Source organism: Brachypodium distachyon, chromosome 2 (assembly GCF_000005505.3).
Source record: "Brachypodium distachyon strain Bd21 chromosome 2, Brachypodium_distachyon_v3.0, whole genome shotgun sequence".
NCBI lineage: Eukaryota > Viridiplantae > Streptophyta > Magnoliopsida > Poales > Poaceae > Brachypodium > Brachypodium distachyon.
This window is the reverse complement of record NC_016132.3, coordinates 20,513,328-20,532,636: the sequence shown is the minus strand read 5'-3', so window position 1 is coordinate 20,532,636 and position 19,309 is coordinate 20,513,328. Positions and strand designations below refer to the sequence as shown.

At 43.9% G+C, this 19,309-nt stretch overlaps 3 protein-coding genes across 5 annotated transcripts; 2 read left to right on the top strand and 1 right to left on the bottom strand.

Moving 5' to 3' along the window:
- The first annotated feature begins 480 nt into the window (after nt 1–480).
- LOC104581341 lies at nt 481–2,939 on the top strand. Its single transcript, XM_024458780.1, has 3 exons — nt 481–748; nt 849–2,567; nt 2,656–2,939. The coding sequence occupies exons 1-3, from the start codon at nt 481–483 to the stop codon at nt 2,937–2,939; spliced, it is 2,271 nt and encodes a 756-aa protein (XP_024314548.1).
- Nucleotides 2,940–7,998: 5,059 nt separating this feature from the next.
- LOC100832128 lies at nt 7,999–15,516 on the top strand. 3 transcript variants are annotated; one of them, XM_014899078.2, is made up of 5 exons: nt 7,999–8,172; nt 8,307–8,801; nt 8,903–11,922; nt 12,139–12,478; nt 13,526–13,810. In XM_014899078.2, the coding sequence occupies exons 2-4, from the start codon at nt 8,342–8,344 to the stop codon at nt 12,430–12,432; spliced, it is 3,774 nt and encodes a 1,257-aa protein (XP_014754564.1). In that variant the 5' UTR covers nt 7,999–8,172; nt 8,307–8,341; the 3' UTR covers nt 12,433–12,478; nt 13,526–13,810. The 3 variants fall into 3 exon arrangements, 2 of the variants coding, with proteins under 2 accessions (XP_014754564.1, XP_014754563.1); XR_001406159.2 differs by adding an exon at nt 15,278–15,516 and having other exon boundaries at nt 8,003–8,172; nt 8,903–12,478; nt 13,526–13,667; XM_014899077.2 differs by having other exon boundaries at nt 8,003–8,172; nt 8,903–12,478.
- LOC100833263 (nuclear transcription factor Y subunit B) lies at nt 13,909–18,401 on the bottom strand. Its single transcript, XM_003568230.4, has 8 exons — nt 18,222–18,401; nt 17,872–18,115; nt 17,645–17,774; nt 16,521–16,526; nt 15,586–15,681; nt 15,466–15,516; nt 14,419–14,481; nt 13,909–14,325 (listed from the first exon to the last, which is right to left on the bottom strand). Exons 2-7 carry the CDS (start codon nt 18,108–18,110, stop codon nt 14,455–14,457), a joined length of 549 nt encoding a protein of 182 aa, XP_003568278.1. The 5' UTR covers nt 18,111–18,115; nt 18,222–18,401; the 3' UTR covers nt 13,909–14,325; nt 14,419–14,454.
- Between the last annotated feature and the right edge of the window lie 908 nt (nt 18,402–19,309).

Here is a 19,309-nt window from a genome sequence, read left to right as displayed (position 1 = left end):
CAGAATGAGAAAAAATAAATGTAAACGACAAGAAATCAATCACCTGTTGGAAAGAGCCCCGCTCCTCTCCCGCCGCCGGAATGTGACACGCCGATCTTTCTCAACGACGGCGAACCGCCATGCACACTTCTTGCCTAGGCGGTGGACCCAACTGAATGGCGTCTGTTCCTGTCCCTACATTTCAGTCCCACCACGCCTTACACTCCGCCGTGATAACCGCACACGTTCTACAGTCCAACAAAACATGCAATAGCCCAAAAAAACACCCCCCCGCGCGCGCAGAGACCAAAACCCCAACTCCCCAAGGCACCAAACCCTAGCCATCGTCCCCGCCCCCCTCGATCGTCCGCGCCCCAGGTGATCCCTCCCGTTCCCTCTCGCACCGTCAAGATCGAGTCGAATGTCGACGTTTTGCACTAACCTAGTCGCTCCAATTCCGCAGATTCCTCGCCGGGGTGGGCGCGTCGGGACCTTGCTGCGATGAGGTCGGCTCACGGCGACCATGGAGGGACGGAGTGGGAGGGGCAGTCAAAGCCAGTGCTTTTGGATGCCGCGGAAGAGTCCGTGGCGGACGGGGAGGTGATGTTGCAGGGGAGTTTCAGTGTTATGGGGGATTTTGATGTGATGATGGTGGAAGCTGCTTGGTTGCAGGGCGAGGCGGCGAGTAACCTGGTGCAGGTACAAACCGTTGCTCCTGGGACGGTGGAACTTTCAGCTGATTCCTCCATACCTCAAGACCCAGAAGTCGGTAAGCATACTCTGGTCTTGACTCTGGTCAAGATTATGTACACTGCATGTTGGTTCCACCCCTTTATTTTCCAGATTGCATGACATCAATAATTTTGCAGAATGGGAAGAAGATGATCAGCAAGCTAGATATCAGCTTCCTCCCTTTGATAAAGATGGTTTTGGAGCTTCTGATCTTGTCTGGAGTAAAGTACAAGGTCATCCTTGGTGGCCTGGTGAGATTTTTGATCCTTCACATGCATCTGAACTGGCATTGAAGCATCAGAATAAGGGCAACCATTTGGTAGCGTTTTTTGGTGATAATACTTTTGCTTGGTGTGATGAATCCCAGTTGAAGCCTTTCATGGCAAACTATTCACAAATGGAGAAACAAAGCAAGTCTGACGCCCAAAGCAAGTCTGACGCCCTCACCATTTCAGTTAACCATTCACTTCAAGAACTCTCAAGTCGAATATTGTCGGGGATGAGTTGCTCTTGTCTCCCAGAAGAGTTCTGTGACAATGGCATGTCTTATGTGATCGAGAATTCCGGGCTCAAGGATGGAGTTACTTGCTCTACGGTTAGCCAGGATGAGACCTTGAAATATTTCAGTCCACGAAGCCTTCTTCGTTATGTTAAGTCGTTGGCTCTGTCCCCTGGCCAAGGAGGTGATCTGCTGGATTTAGTGATAGCTTGCTCTCAACTCATGTCTTTCAATCGTTCCAAGGGATGTTTTGGAATTGCATCGCTTCAAACTGAGAGTGCATGGGCCGAGAATGGCATGGATAATTTATCTACCAAGAATGTCATGTTGGGAGAAAATCTGACCAATGAAGTGCAACCTACCCATTTTAAGCCCAAAAGAGGCAAGGGGAGATCGCGTGAACGAAAACCTGAAGACAACTTAGAGTTGATGAAGAAAAGGCCCGTTGTGAAGCCTCAGAATGGACAAACATTTCATAACAACACTGGTGAAGTAGAATGTAGTGAATTTGACATCTCTAGTGGTGTTGTAAATGAACTCTCCGTGAAGAAGTGGGCAAAAAGGAGACGCATGCAGAGGAACCATCATGTGGACCCAAAAGACTTGTTAGCAAACGTCCGCTCGGCCGCCATAGAGCCAATGAATGAGTGTAGTTTCTCCGGGATGGCAATCAGTTACTTCAGTGATTACAGAAATTTTGTAGTTTCAGCTTCTACTGAAGTGAGCATCATTGGAGAAGTTGATGGGAAGAGGAGTGGAATGCAGAAAACTTTGCCTTCTCCTGAGGTAGAAACAACTGATCATATGCAGGACGCCTACTGGTCTGGACTGAGTTTACATAATGGCCCGATTCATAGCGTTAGAGGACAAAGTGGCAGCAAAAGGCCGATCCGTAGGTGGAGATCTTCACGAGGGACATCTGTGCCTTCATCAGATCTTTCTTCCCTGGCGAAGTATCTGCAGCCTGGAGCGTTTGGTCCCAACAAAAAGATACAAGTGATAGAAAGACCAATTATCCACGTTGATGAGAAGATGCACCATGAGATGAAGCCCACTGCACTTGTTTTGAGTTTTGGCTGGTCAACTGCTCTTCCTTCAGAAAGGGATCTTATTAGGTTTTTCAGTCGTTATGGACCACTAAAACAAACCGAGACTGAAGTGCACAAGAACACAAATACTGCTAAAGTTGTATTCAAGAAATGTGTTGATGCTGAAAGGGCTTTCAGTATTGCTGGCAACTTTAATTCTTTTGGACCTTCACTTAGCAGTTTTCGGCTTGTGACTATGCCATTCCTCCTAGACACGACCGAAACTGATTCTAAGTTACGCCCTGAAGATAGCGGCCTGGAGATTCTTGGTAAACATCCTTTCTATTGATTTCGTAAAATTCAATAAGCTGTATGCTTAGTTGCTTATAGTAACTTGTGACATGTGTTTTCTTGTAGCTCCTAGGGTGTCTAGAGTTCCACTGTATTCAACACAAGTTGACATTGTTGACAAAGGTGAAGCTATAAAGGGAACATCGCTTGAACAAGCTGACATGGTCAAACAAACAGGACAACATGAAGTCACAAATGAAGAGTCACTTGATGATCTCTCGGATACCATGCAAATTGAAATTGTAGGTAAGGTCCCGAAACACAGTCTTGTTTGTGTTGTCGCAGCCTCCAAAGATACCACGGAAGTTGATAATACGGATGAAGCTCGAGAAGAGGACAGCATACCTTAGGAGTTACAAGCTTAAGCTCTTACTGAATATTTGGTAGAACACTCTGGAGGATGAATATGTTGGTTAAGGGAATTGCGGGGTCGGTAGTTGAAGTACCTGTTGTGGAGACTAGAAAATTGAGGTGCTGTTGAACCATTATCTGAGGGAACCATATGAGGTGAAATTGCGACTGAACTTGCAGATTAGGAAACTAAAAATACAGGACACAACCAAAGCATCTGAGGAACAAGTGGGCTTAACTGTCTGACAGGCCTATCTTGAGTCACAGAACTTCTGTCAATATTCAGGTTGTATTCTCAATGGATAGTTGACTCTTCTAGTACCATAATGTTAGTTTTATGTTACTAGGGCATTGACATATTCGCCTTCATTTGTATAAACATAGTCTAGCCTAGATCTACTTGTCTAGCATGTGCAATTGTCAGATCATATGTTCTTCTGATTAATTGGTGCAATGATCAGTGGAACTGCTCTCGCTGTTCCCTTGGGATTACTGTTGAAATAGACCTTTACTTTTGGATGCAACATCCAATCGTTCACAGTATATTGTGCATGCATTTGTTTGGAAATGCTGACATCTACATATCTTTATTTAAAACTGATTCCTAATGCATCATTTACATTAAGCCACACCACTTTTATAATAATGGGCATCGGACTGTAAGGTGGGAGTTTTAATTAACTGCTTGCGTCGTTTGGTGAAATCGGGAGTCACGTAAACCAGGAGTTGCATCATATCATTTTCTCACATTGCTTGAAAAACAGGCGCACCCTTTATTGGGACCGTCAGCCCTAGAATAACTACTCTTGTATGGGGCATCACGTGGTCACACTCGAATCATATCTTGGCTGGCACGACTCCTCAGATCGATGTCCTTCTCCTACCGTTTTCGCAGCTCCTCTCGATCCTCGTCACAAGTTGCACGAAGGCACATGACTCTAACTAGGTGCGGAAGAGCAAGACGTTTTGGGCCAAGGGATGGAAAGAAGAGGAATTCATCCTTATCATTGTCAATAAGATGTATTTCCCCTTCTCTAAGTCAATATTTGGTTGTTTGATTTTCTTTTACTGTCTGGTACTGCTCTGTAGTAGCCGTTAGAGCTCCCAACCTGACCTACTGATCTGTAGATCTATAGTTCTTTGTAGTCCTGTACAAATAAATTCTCCATTCTATCTTTACAGATATTTGTTATACTGTTGGAAGTATAGTGCTTATTTTGGCCATGCATGTCTAGTACTGTACTGTTAATTTTGCAATCATGTCTTGTTCTGATCCATAAGACTTTGGAGAAGGCAGGCAGGTTTTTTTTGTCCTTGTCACTTCTCATGTTTTGGGACTGCATATCAAGCATGTTTTGGAAAATGCATGATCCAGATTGATGTTGTTTTCAAGTCGTTCTATGTCAACAACATCAAGAAAAGGACACGAACATGCTTGAAAGAAACTGTGCTTTCATGTTTTTGCTTGGCTGATGCTTTTAGCTTCAGACCTGGGACTTTGATTGACCTGTCTGCATGATGTTATTTGTCTTTATATAGACTGAAGAGTTGGATTACTTTGCCAGAACAATGTGCTCTCTGAAGTGCAACGAATGCTATCTTTCTAACTGCTTGTCAGTATCACAGGGACACAATCATGTACTGGAATGCTAAAAGCATGTACTGGACTTGATAGGAGTGTCATCGTTTACTTGTTCATACTCTACTGGACTGGAAATTCTGTGCTAATATCAAATGCTTGGCTGGACTCATGGAAGGAAATTCATGCTCTACTTGTTGCGATCATTCATAGACTTGGTAGGAGTTAAGTTGAACTACTTGAAGTACTGCATATATAATTCTCTGGACAATCATTTGACACTGGTCTTATGAGAACCGTTTTCCTTCTTGAGTTTAGAGTTATGATTATGTCATTGAAAGCAGGTAATCTTTGTCTCAGACATGGTTGCTACGGAGTATTTGCCATGTAATTCTCCTTGACCTACAGTGGAATCCTTATGCAGAGCAGGTAAGGACCAAGTAATTGATAGAAGCACACATAATTGGGCAAACTTGCTATCTGAATGTATCTAGTTCTGTTAAACCACTTTTGTCAGGTTCAGAACAAATACAATTGTATCTGAATATATCTGGTTTCTGTTAAATCATTTGCTATTGATGTATGAATTTGATCATATGGTTCTGAAATTTCTGTTAAATCATTTGCTATCAACTGTATCCGTTCTATCCAGTCCCACTTGCACCACAACTTGACTTGCACCCGTACCTGCGAGGCAGCATGTTCAGCGCCTGGAAGGGCTGAAAGGACTACGATTAAATCCCATAATAGACGTACGTATAATGCACTGATCATCAACATTGCGGAGGCCTCTGGTGGCCGGCACGGTGCTGCGTGGATCAGCATAATTTTAGTATTTTGTGTTAACAAACAAATACAGTATTTTTTCCGTCCAACAAAAAATGTCTCAAATTTGTCAAAATTTGGATGTATGTAGACATATTAAGTAGAGTGAATGGGCCTAGAAAGCTCCCTTATTTCACTTAAGCGGAGTCCTTATCCGGGATACGAAGCGATGCATTGACTTCGCCGTATGTATTGTCTTATGCAGACACAGGTTCAGAGCGAGGGGAAAGGATCAAGGGTGCGTAGTATGCTTCTTACCCGCTTTATCTGCTAGGTCTAGGATTGGTTTTGTTAACTATCGATCTTTTCCTGAGCGTTTACACCTCTTCCATTTAGAAGCTAAGCTCATTTCGAGTACTAAGCATAGCATATATATTTGCTACTTGCCAATACGTAGATAAGTGAGTGTAAAAAAGTAAATCTCTGAATCCATGTATACACTAAGTCATGTCTAGATACATTCAAATTTTGACAAACTTGAGACATCTTTTATTAGACGGAGTGAGTACTAAATTTTGGTCCGTCTGTCCAGCGCGGATTGAAGCGCAAGACGAAAAGAAATTGCTCGCCAGTCAACCTCTCGATTTCACCTAACCTTCTCTTTATTTTACTCTACTCTAAACCGTTACAACCTTTTTTTTAAAGCATAACTGTTACTACAACCTTAGTACCAATATTTACTTTTACTGTCATTATGCACAGGCGAGGGTAATAAAACTATCGTTTTCTATACCATCAAAAAATCTTCCATTTTGTTGCTTGACAAACCTTCCATTTTCTGTAAAAAATACAATATATACACATGTCTTTACTACTCCGTGTTTGAGATACTAGTATTATGACGTCATTGATATGTATCAATGCTCGTATGTACGAGCAATAATACGTGCTTGTAGATAACACAACAGAATAAATAAACATTAGAAAACATCCAGTGACAGTGAAAGCCACTTTACAGTATAACTCTGTGGAAACCATGTTTAGTAGTTTTAAAACATTCCAAAAAAAATATACTGTTGTTAGGGCAGTGATGTTCTCAAGTAAAAGTTTCAGCTCTGAGGAGGTGAAAGTATGGTTTATAACAGCTCAAACCATCAAGTTTGAATTCAGTATATGTCCTAATATCCATGTGCAAGGTACTACATGAAGACCATCGATTGCCCTATACTTTTTTTTTAAGAAAGGAGATTTATTCATTAACAACATAGTACATGACAGAACCGGTAAAGAATGTCATGCATGGGGCACAAATCCTGCCCATATCCATACTTGATAGATAATCGGGTATTCACAGAGACCCATGGAGCGAAAAACATACTCCCTCCGTCCCAAATTAACCGACGTGGATTTGTATAAGAATTTATACAAATCTACGTCCGTTAATTCGGGATGGAGGGAGTAACTAAAATGACCTTGCAGCAGCAACAAGCAAAAACATTAGGACGATTAAACAACTTATGAGACGTTGGGGCAAGCTTGAGGCCGGGGTTGACGATTGATGAGCTTTGGGTTCGAAGGCTGCCGGGATGGGGCGTTGGGGGTCAGTGATAGGGTGCGTAACAAACCAGTTCGGCTCGAAGATAACGATCTAGCTCAACTCGACTCGATGACATAACAAGTTCAAAAGCAAACTCGGCTAGACTCGTGTGACTCATTTAAAAAATTGAACATGCATGTTTCCGATTGATACGAGATGAGGATGAGGCCATGGAAGGGTTTGTGTGCGTGTGGAGACATGTGGGAAGTGCTCAAGAAGAGAAGTGAGCCATGGGCCGAAGAGAGGAGTGAATTTGGTGTTAGATTCTTGGGCTTGTTGTTGAATCAATTATATGTCTTGGGTTAAATTTGATCGAGTCAAACGAGTAGCTCGTTACTCGAACTTGTTTCATTAACGAGCTCAAAACCAAACTCGACTCGACTCATTAAACTTTGAGTTTGAGCCAGTCGAGCTACTCATTTAACTCGCGAGTTTGAAATTTAAATTCCAGCCATATATAACGGTAAACACTATACGGTTGGCTGCTAGAGTGGATGCACGGGAGGGGGTTTGAGTCTTTGAGAATGGAAGTTGGAGTTTGGCACTGTATATTAAAAATAATAAGAGCATGTACAATGCAAAATGTCTAGATGGGTGCTTAGAAAAATTAACCGGTTTTTGTTAAGCACTGATGCTTATTTAGACTAAGCAGATGCCTAACTTGTCACCTCCTCTATACAAATAAGCACTGGTGCTTAAAAAAATGTTGGTTTATTTTCGTAAGCACCTGTCTTAGCACCTTACATTGTACATGCTCTAACGCTTATGTGTTGGCATATTATTAATTAATTAATTAGATACCAATGGAGCAACTTACTGTATATGCTCGCTCCACGAGTTCGTCGCCTTTAAACTGTGTCATCTGTTTATTTTCCATTTTGATACTCTCTCTAATTCATATTAATTGTCGAAATAATACATGTATCAAAAACACGTTTTAGACATAGATATATTTGGCAAATTTGAGATAGGAGGAAGTATGAAAATCAAACCCGAAAATAACGCTCGGACACTGGGCTACAGTTGGGCTCGCAGAGAATTGAAAAACGGATCAGATCGTGGTGCTCTCGCCCATCATCCCACTGCGGCCCGTCAATCCAAAACGCACACGCTGCTCTGTCGGGCGCTGATGTGCCTCTGCACGCGACTAGGGCGCAGCGACACTCTCCTTGTGCGCTCGCTCCCGCATCCGGCTCGCTCTTCTGCCATCTCTTCCTCCTCCTTCTCGTTCTCCCTTCGCCTCCGCTCCGTCTCCGCCCGAAGGCCGCAGTGAGACCTCCCCCCGCGCCAGGTAAATTCCGAGCTCCACGTGCTGATCCGGGCCTAGGGTTTCGCCCACCCCTCGCCCTGCAGCCTTTCCAGATCGAGGTGGGGAATTTCGAGCCCCTTCGCTGATTTTTGTTTGTTTTCGCTCCAACCCTCCAGATTCACTCTCGGGACTACCCTGAGACCTTGCTCCGATGAGCTCGAGACCTGCGGCCTCGGATCCGGGGGGAGACAGCGGGCGAGGCGGGCTGAAGCAGGACTTGCGGCCTGAGGCTGTGGATGCTGCCAGGGCGAGCTCGGGACCCGCGGGGGATTCTGATGTGGCGATGGCGGAAGCCTCGGAGGAGGTTGTCGCTGGGGTGAAGGTGGAGGGTGCTGCGGTGGCGAGGCGTGTTGGCGCGCTGACCGCGGGCGTTGTTCTAGATGCGGCAGCAGCGACTGATCCACTCTATGCGACAGAGTCGGCTGGCATGGTTATTTCGGAAGGATGTGGAGATGAATCCATTGGCGAGGCGCAAGGGCGTGATGGAGAAACAGAAGCTAGAGCTTCGACGGGCGAGCCTGAGCGGAAGCCGGTTGCATCTGGAGATGTTGCTGTTACTGGTGAAGTGGTGGTACCGCCTGGTTCTGCCGCTACTGAACATGCTGGAGCCGGTAAGAAGACTATACATGGCTCCAATCTCTTTGTGTGCTGCTTACCAATGACACTATTTCTAACTCGCATCATTGAATACTATGTACTCGCTCCATTTCAGCATCCAGCGAACTTGAAGAAAACCATGTCAATGCAAGCCATACAGTCGGTAATACTGGAAATGATAATGGTGAAGCACATTTTGATGAAGAAACACAGAATGGTCCAGCAAATTCTGCTCAGTGTGCTAGATACTGCCTTCCTCTTCCTGTTAAAGATGGTTTTCAAGTTTCTGATCTTGTCTGGGGTAAAGTGAAAAGTCATCCTTGGTGGCCTGGTGAGATTTTTGATCATTCAGATGCATCTGAATTGGCACTGAAGCACCAGAAAAAGGGTAATCGTCTGGTTGCGTATTTTGGTGACAGCAGTTTTGCATGGTGTGATGAATCCCAGTTGAAGCCTTTTGTAACAAACTATTCACAAATGGAAAAACAGAGTAGTTCTGATGCCTTTGTCAGTTCAGTTAATTATGCGCTAGAAGAACTCTCAAGACGGATTTTGTCAGGGATGAGCTGTGCTTGTTTGCCAGAAGAGCTATCTGACAATGGAATGTCATATATGGTTGAGAATGCTGGGCTCAAGGATGGAGTTACTTGCTCAGCAGTTAACCGGTCTGAGATCTTAGCATGTTTTAGTCCAGCAAGCCTTCTTCATTATGTTAGGTCGTTAGCTCTGTTCCCTGGCCAAGGGGGTGATCTGCTAGAGCTAGTGATAGCTTGTTCTCAACTTACATCTTTCTATCGATCTAAGGGATGCCCTGAACTGGCATCATTCCAAACTGGCAGTGCATGGGCCGAGAATGACATGGACACTTCTCCCACAAAGAATGTAATCGTTGAGGAAGTTGTCGCTAGTGAAGTGCTTCCTAGCAATGACAAGCCCAAAAGAGGCAGGGGGAGACCTCGTAAGCAGAAGCCTGAGGATAACCGAGAGTTGACGGGAAAAAAGCCTGCCTCCAGTCTGTCCAATAATACCGCTTATGGTGCTCCCATGGAAAGACGGGTGGTTAGGGATGATTTTGATGACTTATCAAATAAGAAGAAAAGAAGTCTTGACTTGTTTGATGATGCAGAGACCAAGTCATCAACTCCAGCTTTTGGTGGTTCTTTCAAGATTGGGGAGTGCATTCGGCGAGCTGCAAGCCAGCTGACAGGATCTTCATCAATTGTGAAGTCTCAGAATGAACTAACAGTTTATAAGAACCCCGCAGAAGCAGATAATGCAGAATTTGATGTCTCCAGTGATGACGACGATAATGAAATTACCGTGGAGAAGCGCGCAAAGAGGAGACGCATGCACAAGCATCACACTGCGGATCCAATGGAGTTATTCTCGCAGCTCTGTTCCGTTGCCACAGAGCCAATGGACAGATATAATTTTTCAGCAATGATCATCAGTTACTTCAGTGATTACAGGAACTATGTTGTTTCCACTACTACGGAAGCAAACATTATCGAAAAAAGTACAGCAAAGAGGGGGAGAAAGAGGAGGGTTTTACCTTCTCCTGAGCTAGAGACTACTGATCATATGCAGGACTCCTACTGGTCTGGTTTGAGTTTGCATAACCATCCGATTCATAGCCTTAAAGGAACTGGTACCAACACGAGGCCAAGGCGTAGGCGCAGATCATCACAAGAAACAGATGGGCCCACTGTAGAGCATCTGGAAGCATTGACTCCTAAGAAACAGATACAAGTGATAGAAAGATCAATTATCCATGTCGATGAAAAGATGGTTGACGAGTGGAAGCCCACTGCACTTGTTTTAAGCTTTGGCAAGTCGATTGATCTTCCATCAGAAACTGATCTGATCAAGAAATTCGGTCGCTATGGTCCGCTCAAAGAATCTGAAACTGAAGTGCACAAAAGCACAAATACTGTTAAAATTGTCTTCAAGAAGCGTGCTGATGCTGAAAGGGCGTTTACTGTTGCTGGGAAGTATGGTACTTTTGGTCCTTCGCTTCGTAGCTATCGTCTTGTGAATATGCCGTTTTCTCTAGGCTCATCAGAAGCCAATAATAGTGAGGCTTGCGTTCGGGATGAAGTGCCACTTAAAGATCAATCAGAGATTGTACTGTCTGGAGCTGCAACTGGAGCTGTTCAGGTAGTTGGTGCGACTGAGCAGGCCAAGAAAGAACTTCCAAATGAGGGTACAAAGTATGTAACTGAGGCTAATACTGAGAATAAAGTTCCAGAAGAGACCGTTGTACCTATGGAGTCGCAAGCTCAAAGTTGTACTGAAAAAACAGTGGGACAAGATGCAACTGAGCAGACCATGGAATTTCAAGCTCCAAACGAAGCATCAGCTGAAATTCCTTCTGATGTGAAGTTGGAAGTTAATGCTTTTACTGAAAAATTAGTAGGTCAAGTTGCAACTGAGCAAGCCAAACTTCCGGTTAAGGAATCAGCTGCAGTTCTGTCTGATCCTGCATGTGCTGACACTCCAGAAGTTCAAGGATCTGAGGTGCGACCAGAAGCTGTGCATTTTCAAGCTGCATGCAAAACATTGGTAGAACAAGTGAGCACAAAAGCTGACACGGCTGAAGTACTAACCAAAGCATCAGTGCAAGAATCTGGGCCAAATAAGGAAATTGTGGAATCCAACACTGCCGTTGAAGTGGCACACAAACAAGTCTGCTGTGTTGAGAAAACTGTTCAAGCAGGGGATGGAACTGACGCAGCAATTGAACCGATTGATGTGGGGAAACAAACTGCTGAAGATATAGCTATGGCTGAAGTAATGGTTAAGGGAGCTGTGGAGTCAAAAGGTGAAGCACCAGCTGAGGAAACTGTGGACGACAAAACTGCTACTGAAACTCAAGCTGGCGAGACCACCAAAGCTGAAACTACAACAGCTGAAAAAACTGCAGATGATGCCACTGTTGCAGTACCAGATGAGAGAAATACAGAAGCCAAGAACATAATAGATAATGCCACGGTTGAAGCAGCGGATGAGACTGCTAAATTTGCCAAGAAGACTGAAGAGGATGGCATAGTTGAAGCACTGGATGAGAAAGCTACAGCAGTCGAAAGAACTGTAGACCCGGTTGAAGCACTGGATGAGAAAGCTACAGCAATCGAGGATGACACGGTTGCAGCAGTAGATGAGAAAGTTACAACATCCGAGAAACCTTTAAAGGATGCCATGGTTGAAGCACCATGTGAGAAAGCTACAGCAGATGAAAACCCCGCAGAGGATGCCACAGTTGATGCACCAGATCAGACAGCTACAACAGCCAATAATATCGTAGAGGATGCGATGGTTGATGCACGAGACGACAAAGCTACAGCAACCGAGAGAACCGTAGAGGATGACACGGTTGCACCACTAGATAAGAAAGTTACAACAACCGAGAAATCCATAAAGGATGAGGCCCCAAGTGAGAAAGCTACGACGGATGCCACAGTTGATGCACCAGGTCAGACAGCTACAACAACAGTCAATAAAATAGTAGAGGATGCCACGGCTGAAGCGCCGAAAGCTACTACAGCCGGGAAAACTGTAGTGGATGCCACAGTTGAAGGGCCAGATGACAAAGCTATAGCAGCTGATGAGGAGGCCATGGCTGAGGCAGCTGATGGACAAGACTGAACAAACCGGCTAGCTTTGTTCAATTCTTGTTTCTATTGATATTGAGGTAATTTGCTCAACCGATTCTCCCATCTGTATGTTGTGTTTTGTATAGCAAAACGGGAGTCTGACTTTAGCATCCAAATGCTATTAGGTTTTAGTGACTAAGGCATTAGCATATTTGCTCCCTTCAATATAAATTCCATCTAGTTGTTTCGGGAGCATACGTATCAGTGTAATCATAAACGGAGTTATTCTGAAATGTTAGTGCAGCTTCCACTGGATTAGCAACTTAGCATCACGGATCAAGTAGGCAAGCCATTAAATTCCTACATTTTAGGTCAGGCCCTTTGGTCAATCTGCTGGGATGTCATGATTCTTGTATCGATTTTCATTTGTAAACTGGTTGTGTTCTGGAGCTCATTTCTTCATTTCGCATCATGTTTCATGTATTTTGCCTGCTGATTCTACTTTCATATTGGTCGATCATCAAATTTTGTTTAGCTTTCACTCCATTGTTGCTGCGACCTGAAACTGATTCGCACGAGAACCCTGTAACATCTGCCGAGTGGTAAGTACGTCTTTGAATATACTCAATGTGCAGCGAAATAAGGAGAATCTCATTTTTGGTCTGGTCTTCTACAAATGGCATGTAGCCGATGTAGGGAAGTTTTTGGTAATGGTCAGAGAACATGTTTTGGGGGAGAATCTGCTTATGGTAAGGATGTGAATGGATATCCCTCGGAATCTACATATAAGTATATCTAAAGTCAACCTTATATGTGGGCTTGTTGGTTGCCCACTTGCATATGGTTTATCATTCAGTGCGAAACATTACAGGCTGGGTTTGTCTTAGGCCCCTCTGACAGGGGGTTCTTAACCTTTCATGTGAAGATGATAGCTCATCAAGTTTATTTTCCTTCTAAACATGAGTGGAAACTGAAACTGGCTCGATAAAAGTATCTACGTGGTTGGCAGGGGAGTTAGAACTGAACTCTGGGATGAAGGGAAAATGAATACGGAGTAATTGTTTTTTGTGTTTGTGGCCTGCTGTGCTTTTGCTCTTAGCAATGGACTGGCAATCTCTCTAATTAATGCAATGATACAATTCCAGATCATATTCCGGGTGGAACTTTGTGGAAGACGAGAGTAAATCTGAGAACATTGTTTCTCATCATTGGAAATCCTGGGGCTAGATTTCCGTCTGAAGCTTTCTGGTTGGAGTTTACTGGTCACGAGGCTGGATGATGGCTGAGGTTGGTTGGTGCATGAATTCTTTGTACGGTCGTAGTTGTCTTGTATATTAAATTGTACCTATGCTTTTCTTGTGGTACCAGCAAAATCTAGCAACTTCATAGTTATTAAAATGCAAGTGACAAAATCCTTCTTTGCTGACCTACAGGACATGAGCCTATTAGGTTCATTTGCCCTTAGACTAAGCCATAGGGAGACCTAGAAGAGGTGGTCCGATGCATTCAAGCGTACTGACATACTCCGTAATATGGCAAACATTCTTATCTTAGCATATAGAACACGTTTGCATGGTGTTTATGACAACTGAAGCAAGTCTCCTCAGAGTCGGATAAGACTAACACACTAGTTTAGGATGAGTTACACTGGATTTATGCCTCCCCCAATACAAATCCTATGCAAACAAATGACAGCCAAAAGGCAAAATTGCCAAATCGTCATAAATATACAGACAGAAATGATCCAGAACCAGAACTGAAACTATTCTCAGGAAAACCTAATTTACATCTGTGAAGCAGCCTTGGCATATGCAGCGTTTGACCCTTCGGAGAATCAGTTCTGGCAGACTGGCAGACAACAACCTAATGGGGGTAGTAAGTTCCTTGACCGCTTAGTGCTCCCCATAAGGTGTATATCAGCGAATGTCGACAAATCAAAACCCACCTGTCAGAAATGTATCAACAAATGAGCATTTCCTACAGGGATTATAATATCAGAGAACTCCATGACAGCCTAGGTTTTCAGGGCGATAAGTACCTTGCGGAGCAGCAGCAGTCACAGAGTAGGTATCTTTCAGTTTGAGATGTCCCCATTATGGTACTGGGCAAGGGAAAAGAAAATAACCATCAGCAAACACATGTATGAGATGCTGAGTACACAATTGCATTATAGACTGTTTTTGATGTCAATAGGTGAATGGAGTTTAGTTCCATGTGCAAAAGCGAAAACATGCTTCATGTTTGAAATGCTGAAAGTTGGTAGTCTGAACACTTTATCACATATGAGGCAGATGAAAACAAATAAACCTGGCTCTAGCTGGACACATCATATTCATGTCCTAACACAATGAATCTGGTCTTATCATCATCAACCATCCATTTTTCCTAGGCCAAATTTAGTGCTTATGCACTCTGACATGCTCAGACTATATGAGACAACCAAAAAGGGACAATTCACCAACATAGGTTGGAGGGGCTAACCTACTTTTTCACAAAGTTCCAGCTTTTGAGTAAAATTTTGCAATTCTCCTAAATCTGATCAACTGAAGAAATATAATTTTGCAATTCTCCTATATCTGATCAACTGAAGAAATATAAAAAGAAACAAGCTAACTGTAAATAGTCATCCACTTATCCTGACTTATCAATTACTCCGTATCATTTATTCCATTTTCTTGTTTCATCCTTAGGGCCAATTTGCTTACACCCATCCCTGGGGGGATTGGAGAGGATTGGCAGGAATTTGACCTAAAATCCTGCCAATCCCTGCCAATCCCCACCGGGATCTTCCTAACCAAATGAAGCCTTATTGGTCTTGATTAACAGTATATGTTCTGCATAAAAGTGGATATCTTTGTTTCTCATTACTTTTATTGATAAATCATTAAACTCTGCAGAATGGAAGAATGGAAAGGGCAGCCAGTTGGTAAAGTTATCACTAGATAGGAACTCACATTTCTGCAGTCGGCAAAATACACAGATTTACCGCAACTGATTGTGGCATTCCACTAGTGAGAAGGAATCAGATTGACAAGATAGCCATGACAGAAGACTATGCCTATCAAACATATTTAAGAAAAATCACCTGAGGTTGCATATAACCCATTCCTTGGTTGTAAGCTACTTGTTGGCCCATCTACAAAGGACACATAGCTCAGTTTTTCAGCATTATTATATAAAAACAAGAAAACAGGCATATACTAACCCCTTGCGCACTTGAGCTACTTGTTCCTGTATGAGGACCAAGTGTATCCTTTTTAACAGAACCATCACCAGACTTTGAAGTTAACTTACTATCACCCTGTCAATTATTAAAGAAAGGAGATCAGTGATGTTTGTCATAACTCCCCAGTATGTGTAGGCTTTATAGCACAATTGATCAATCATGTGATCTTGAGAAGCAGTAGGTGCACGAGGGCAGCTATTAAATGGTTAACGAAAAGGGGAAGGATGCAAAGTTCTAATTGAACCTAACCAATCAGTAACTGTATGGTGCATAGTTGGACTTTCGATCCAATCTCACGTACAAATGTCCAAAGAACAAAAATATGTGTGCAGGTAGTCTGCATATTTTTTGCTCTGTTGGTAAGAAACAATACAAATAGCTCCTGGAACTACAAAGCTTAATAAATTTATTATCTACGCAAGTATGTTATACAAATACCCTAGAAAACTAGCTAAATACATGTGCGCTGCTACACATAAGTTACTTTAGCCCCTAACATGTCTACGTATTGTTATCGTGTTTCGTCCCATGTCTTCGAAAGCTTTACTAATGGTTCCAGATGTAAGAATATGGTGGATACACCGCCGCCACCGATTGAAATCTTAATAGGAGTACATATATAATTGAAAGGATATTTTCGTAATTCAGGACTGATGGATTATTGGCATCTGTGATGAGCTATATGCCTTCAAACATTTGAACACGGTCAGTTCAACGGTGGACATATCAGCTAAATGATGAAGGCTTGAATTGCTCTCGTACTTATAAATTTCCAGAGTAGTTTAATCTTCGATCAAAATTCCATGTTTCAAGAATGCACCCCAATTTCTAAGATCACATAATATGAGAACCCATAACCAAGGGGAATAAATAACTTATGAAACAAAACTAATACATAATCAAATACCACATACCTCCATCTGCAATGAGAATAGCCGTGCGCCAAACAAAAGACAAAGAGAAACCATGTCAGATGGACAACCATAAAAATAAATAAGATAAGAAGTATACAGGGCCATACATAAACTCTAAACTGTTGAAAGAAGTATTGAATGCACAGTTGGTTTTTATTCTTTAAGCTAGATTGTGTATAACTTGCAAGTAGGATGCATAGCTCCAAGCAAGGAACTTTCAGGAACGTGTAATGCAAGGATTCTTTTCATAGGTTCTGAACTTTTCTTATGAAATGTAGCATTCAAATAGATAGGCTACATGTCCTGAAATAACTTATGTTTTATACACAAGCATAGATAGAAATAAGACCTGATATGAGGATTGAGGAATACCATACACCTATCAAATTGGTAACTAGAATCAAGTAACTGTGGCATGAACAAGAGGTTAGGAATGGCGGAAGACAATCCTTAGTTCTTCGAATCATTTTGTACTCTGAACAACAGTTACTGACTGAAGCTCTTAATGACAGTAACTGGAATGATAAAGCAACACACATTTTAATGGCCTGTTAGCCAACCTTTGTGAAGGGGAATGAGAGAGTTCAGAGGAGGGAATTTGTAGTTGGCTGGATCATGTAAGTTTGATTTCAGCCCAATCCCTTGTTAGGTAGGGCAGATTTGAAACCATTAGGAATTAGGATCTAACATGCTCGAGAATATAACATAAGTTACAAACTTACAATGAAGGGCTGGGATCTCCTTTTAGAAAGCAATTCACAGTGAATTCCCACCCATTCACCCACCCCCTCCCCTGGTGATGGGAGTTAGACCATGAACCCTCAAGCCTTATGACCCTATACCAGCTATTCACGCACCAAACAAATACTCTGCCATGAACTTCCCCCAACCAAACAAACTGTGTAAGAACAATTGACTGCAAGCAGTGTGGGTCCTTAAGAATTATTTAGGCTTGACAATTAAGACTAAGCCGAACAGAGCAATTTAGCTACGTGCGGCTACAGGGAGAACCGAACTGGTGATGGCCCCATAATTCCCCAAAGCACCACCAATCCACCCCAATCATCGCACAATAGCCTCCAATTTCGATTTACCCGAACAACCACACATACATCTGTACGCACCTCTCTGTACTTTTGCAGGTAGACCTTGAGTGGTTCGATGTAGTCCTCAAACCCCAAAGTTGCCATCGCCCACAGCAGGTCGTCGCCGTTGATGGTCTTGCGTTTCTCCCTCTGGCACTTGTCACTCGCCCTGCAGACAACCGAAAACGCTGACAAGTCAGCACCGAACCACCTAAACATTTCAGCATCCAAAACAGAGCAGCAGCAGCAAGCAGCAGGCGACTTACTCGCTGGTGATGAAGGAGATGAACTCGGAGACGCACTCCTGCACGGTCTCCTTGGCGTCCTTGGCAATCTTCCCGTTGGCCGGTATGGCCTTTTTCATGATGCGGCTGATGTTGGCGATGGGCAGGAACCTGTCCTGCTCCCTGACGCCACCGTAGCCGCCGCCCCTGGGGCTGCCGCCGCTGTCGTGGCTCCCGCCTCCGCCGCCGCCGCCCCCGGGGCTCGCCGGCGCGTCCGCCATTCCTCCTGCACCACAGCCGCAACCGGAACCCCAGATCCATCAGCTCAAACCAGCAAACCCTAGCAGCCCCAATCCTGGCGAGGGGAGGGGTTTGGGGAGAGGGAGGCGTACCTTATATAGGCGAGCGAGCGAGCGAGCGCGCGGAGAGCAGGGAAGCGAAGGTGGTAGAACAAGGCGCGGGGCGGAAGCGGAGCTGCGGACGGCGAGTGGGGCAAATCCGACGCTGGAGAAGAGAAGGCGGCGCAGGCGGGTGCGATTCGTTTGGGAGCCGGGTGTATACTATCCAGGCCGTTCGTCAGCTATAAATAGCCCGGGTTCGGGCGCCGCCGCGTGGGAGCGGAAAAGGCCCGGCGCACCATAGACCCGGTGTTTGAGCTAAGTATGATTAATATCTTTGAACACAAAGATGTTTCTATAAATTTAGTCAAAAGGGATATTTCTATAAATCATATCTGAATACGAAATGATATTTCCGTGTCCATGTACAAGAAGCTCGTAGGGCCACAATGCGTAGTGTGTGATGTGAGCTTTTATGTTCAGCACGGTGAGTCATTTTTTTAGGAACAAATATTGGCAACAAGTGGATCCATCAAGAATATTCTAGTGAGCATGCAGTAGAGGATATGCTTATTTGGCGTATGCGTGTATAATCTGTGTGATAGTGCTAAACTTGTGAGCTGATGTGACATGTATACTGCTAATCGGACCACCAAATTATTCAAGGCACGGTCTCGCACCCACATGTGTATTTGAGGCGTGATTTGTAAGCCGTAGCTACCGATCGAGTCTTTGTTGTTGCCCTTGGAATTTAGGCATGGCTGGCACAATTGGTTGGCGAAGCTCTCCCTGGAAACCAAACAAGAAGAGAAAAGGGTCGAATAGAAACGAATAAGATGAAATGAGAGAATTGAGATTGTCTGCTCCCTTAAAAAAAGACTGTGCATTTGATGGAAGAACGAGGAACGGCAAAGAGAGCAAACATGGTTGCTACCCTTCAAATTGAACACTGATGTCAGTCTCTAATGAACCGGTAGTGGCTAGCAACGGCCCCCGCGGCGCTCCCTAGGGCGACTTGGGAGGCAACCCCCATCCTCCAGCGCCGCCAAGCTCTCCTTTCCTCCTCCACCTCGCCGTCGCTGGAGGATGCCGGCGGGCAAAGTCCCAAACGGTAGACGGCGGGCAGCGCGTTTCTCTCTAGG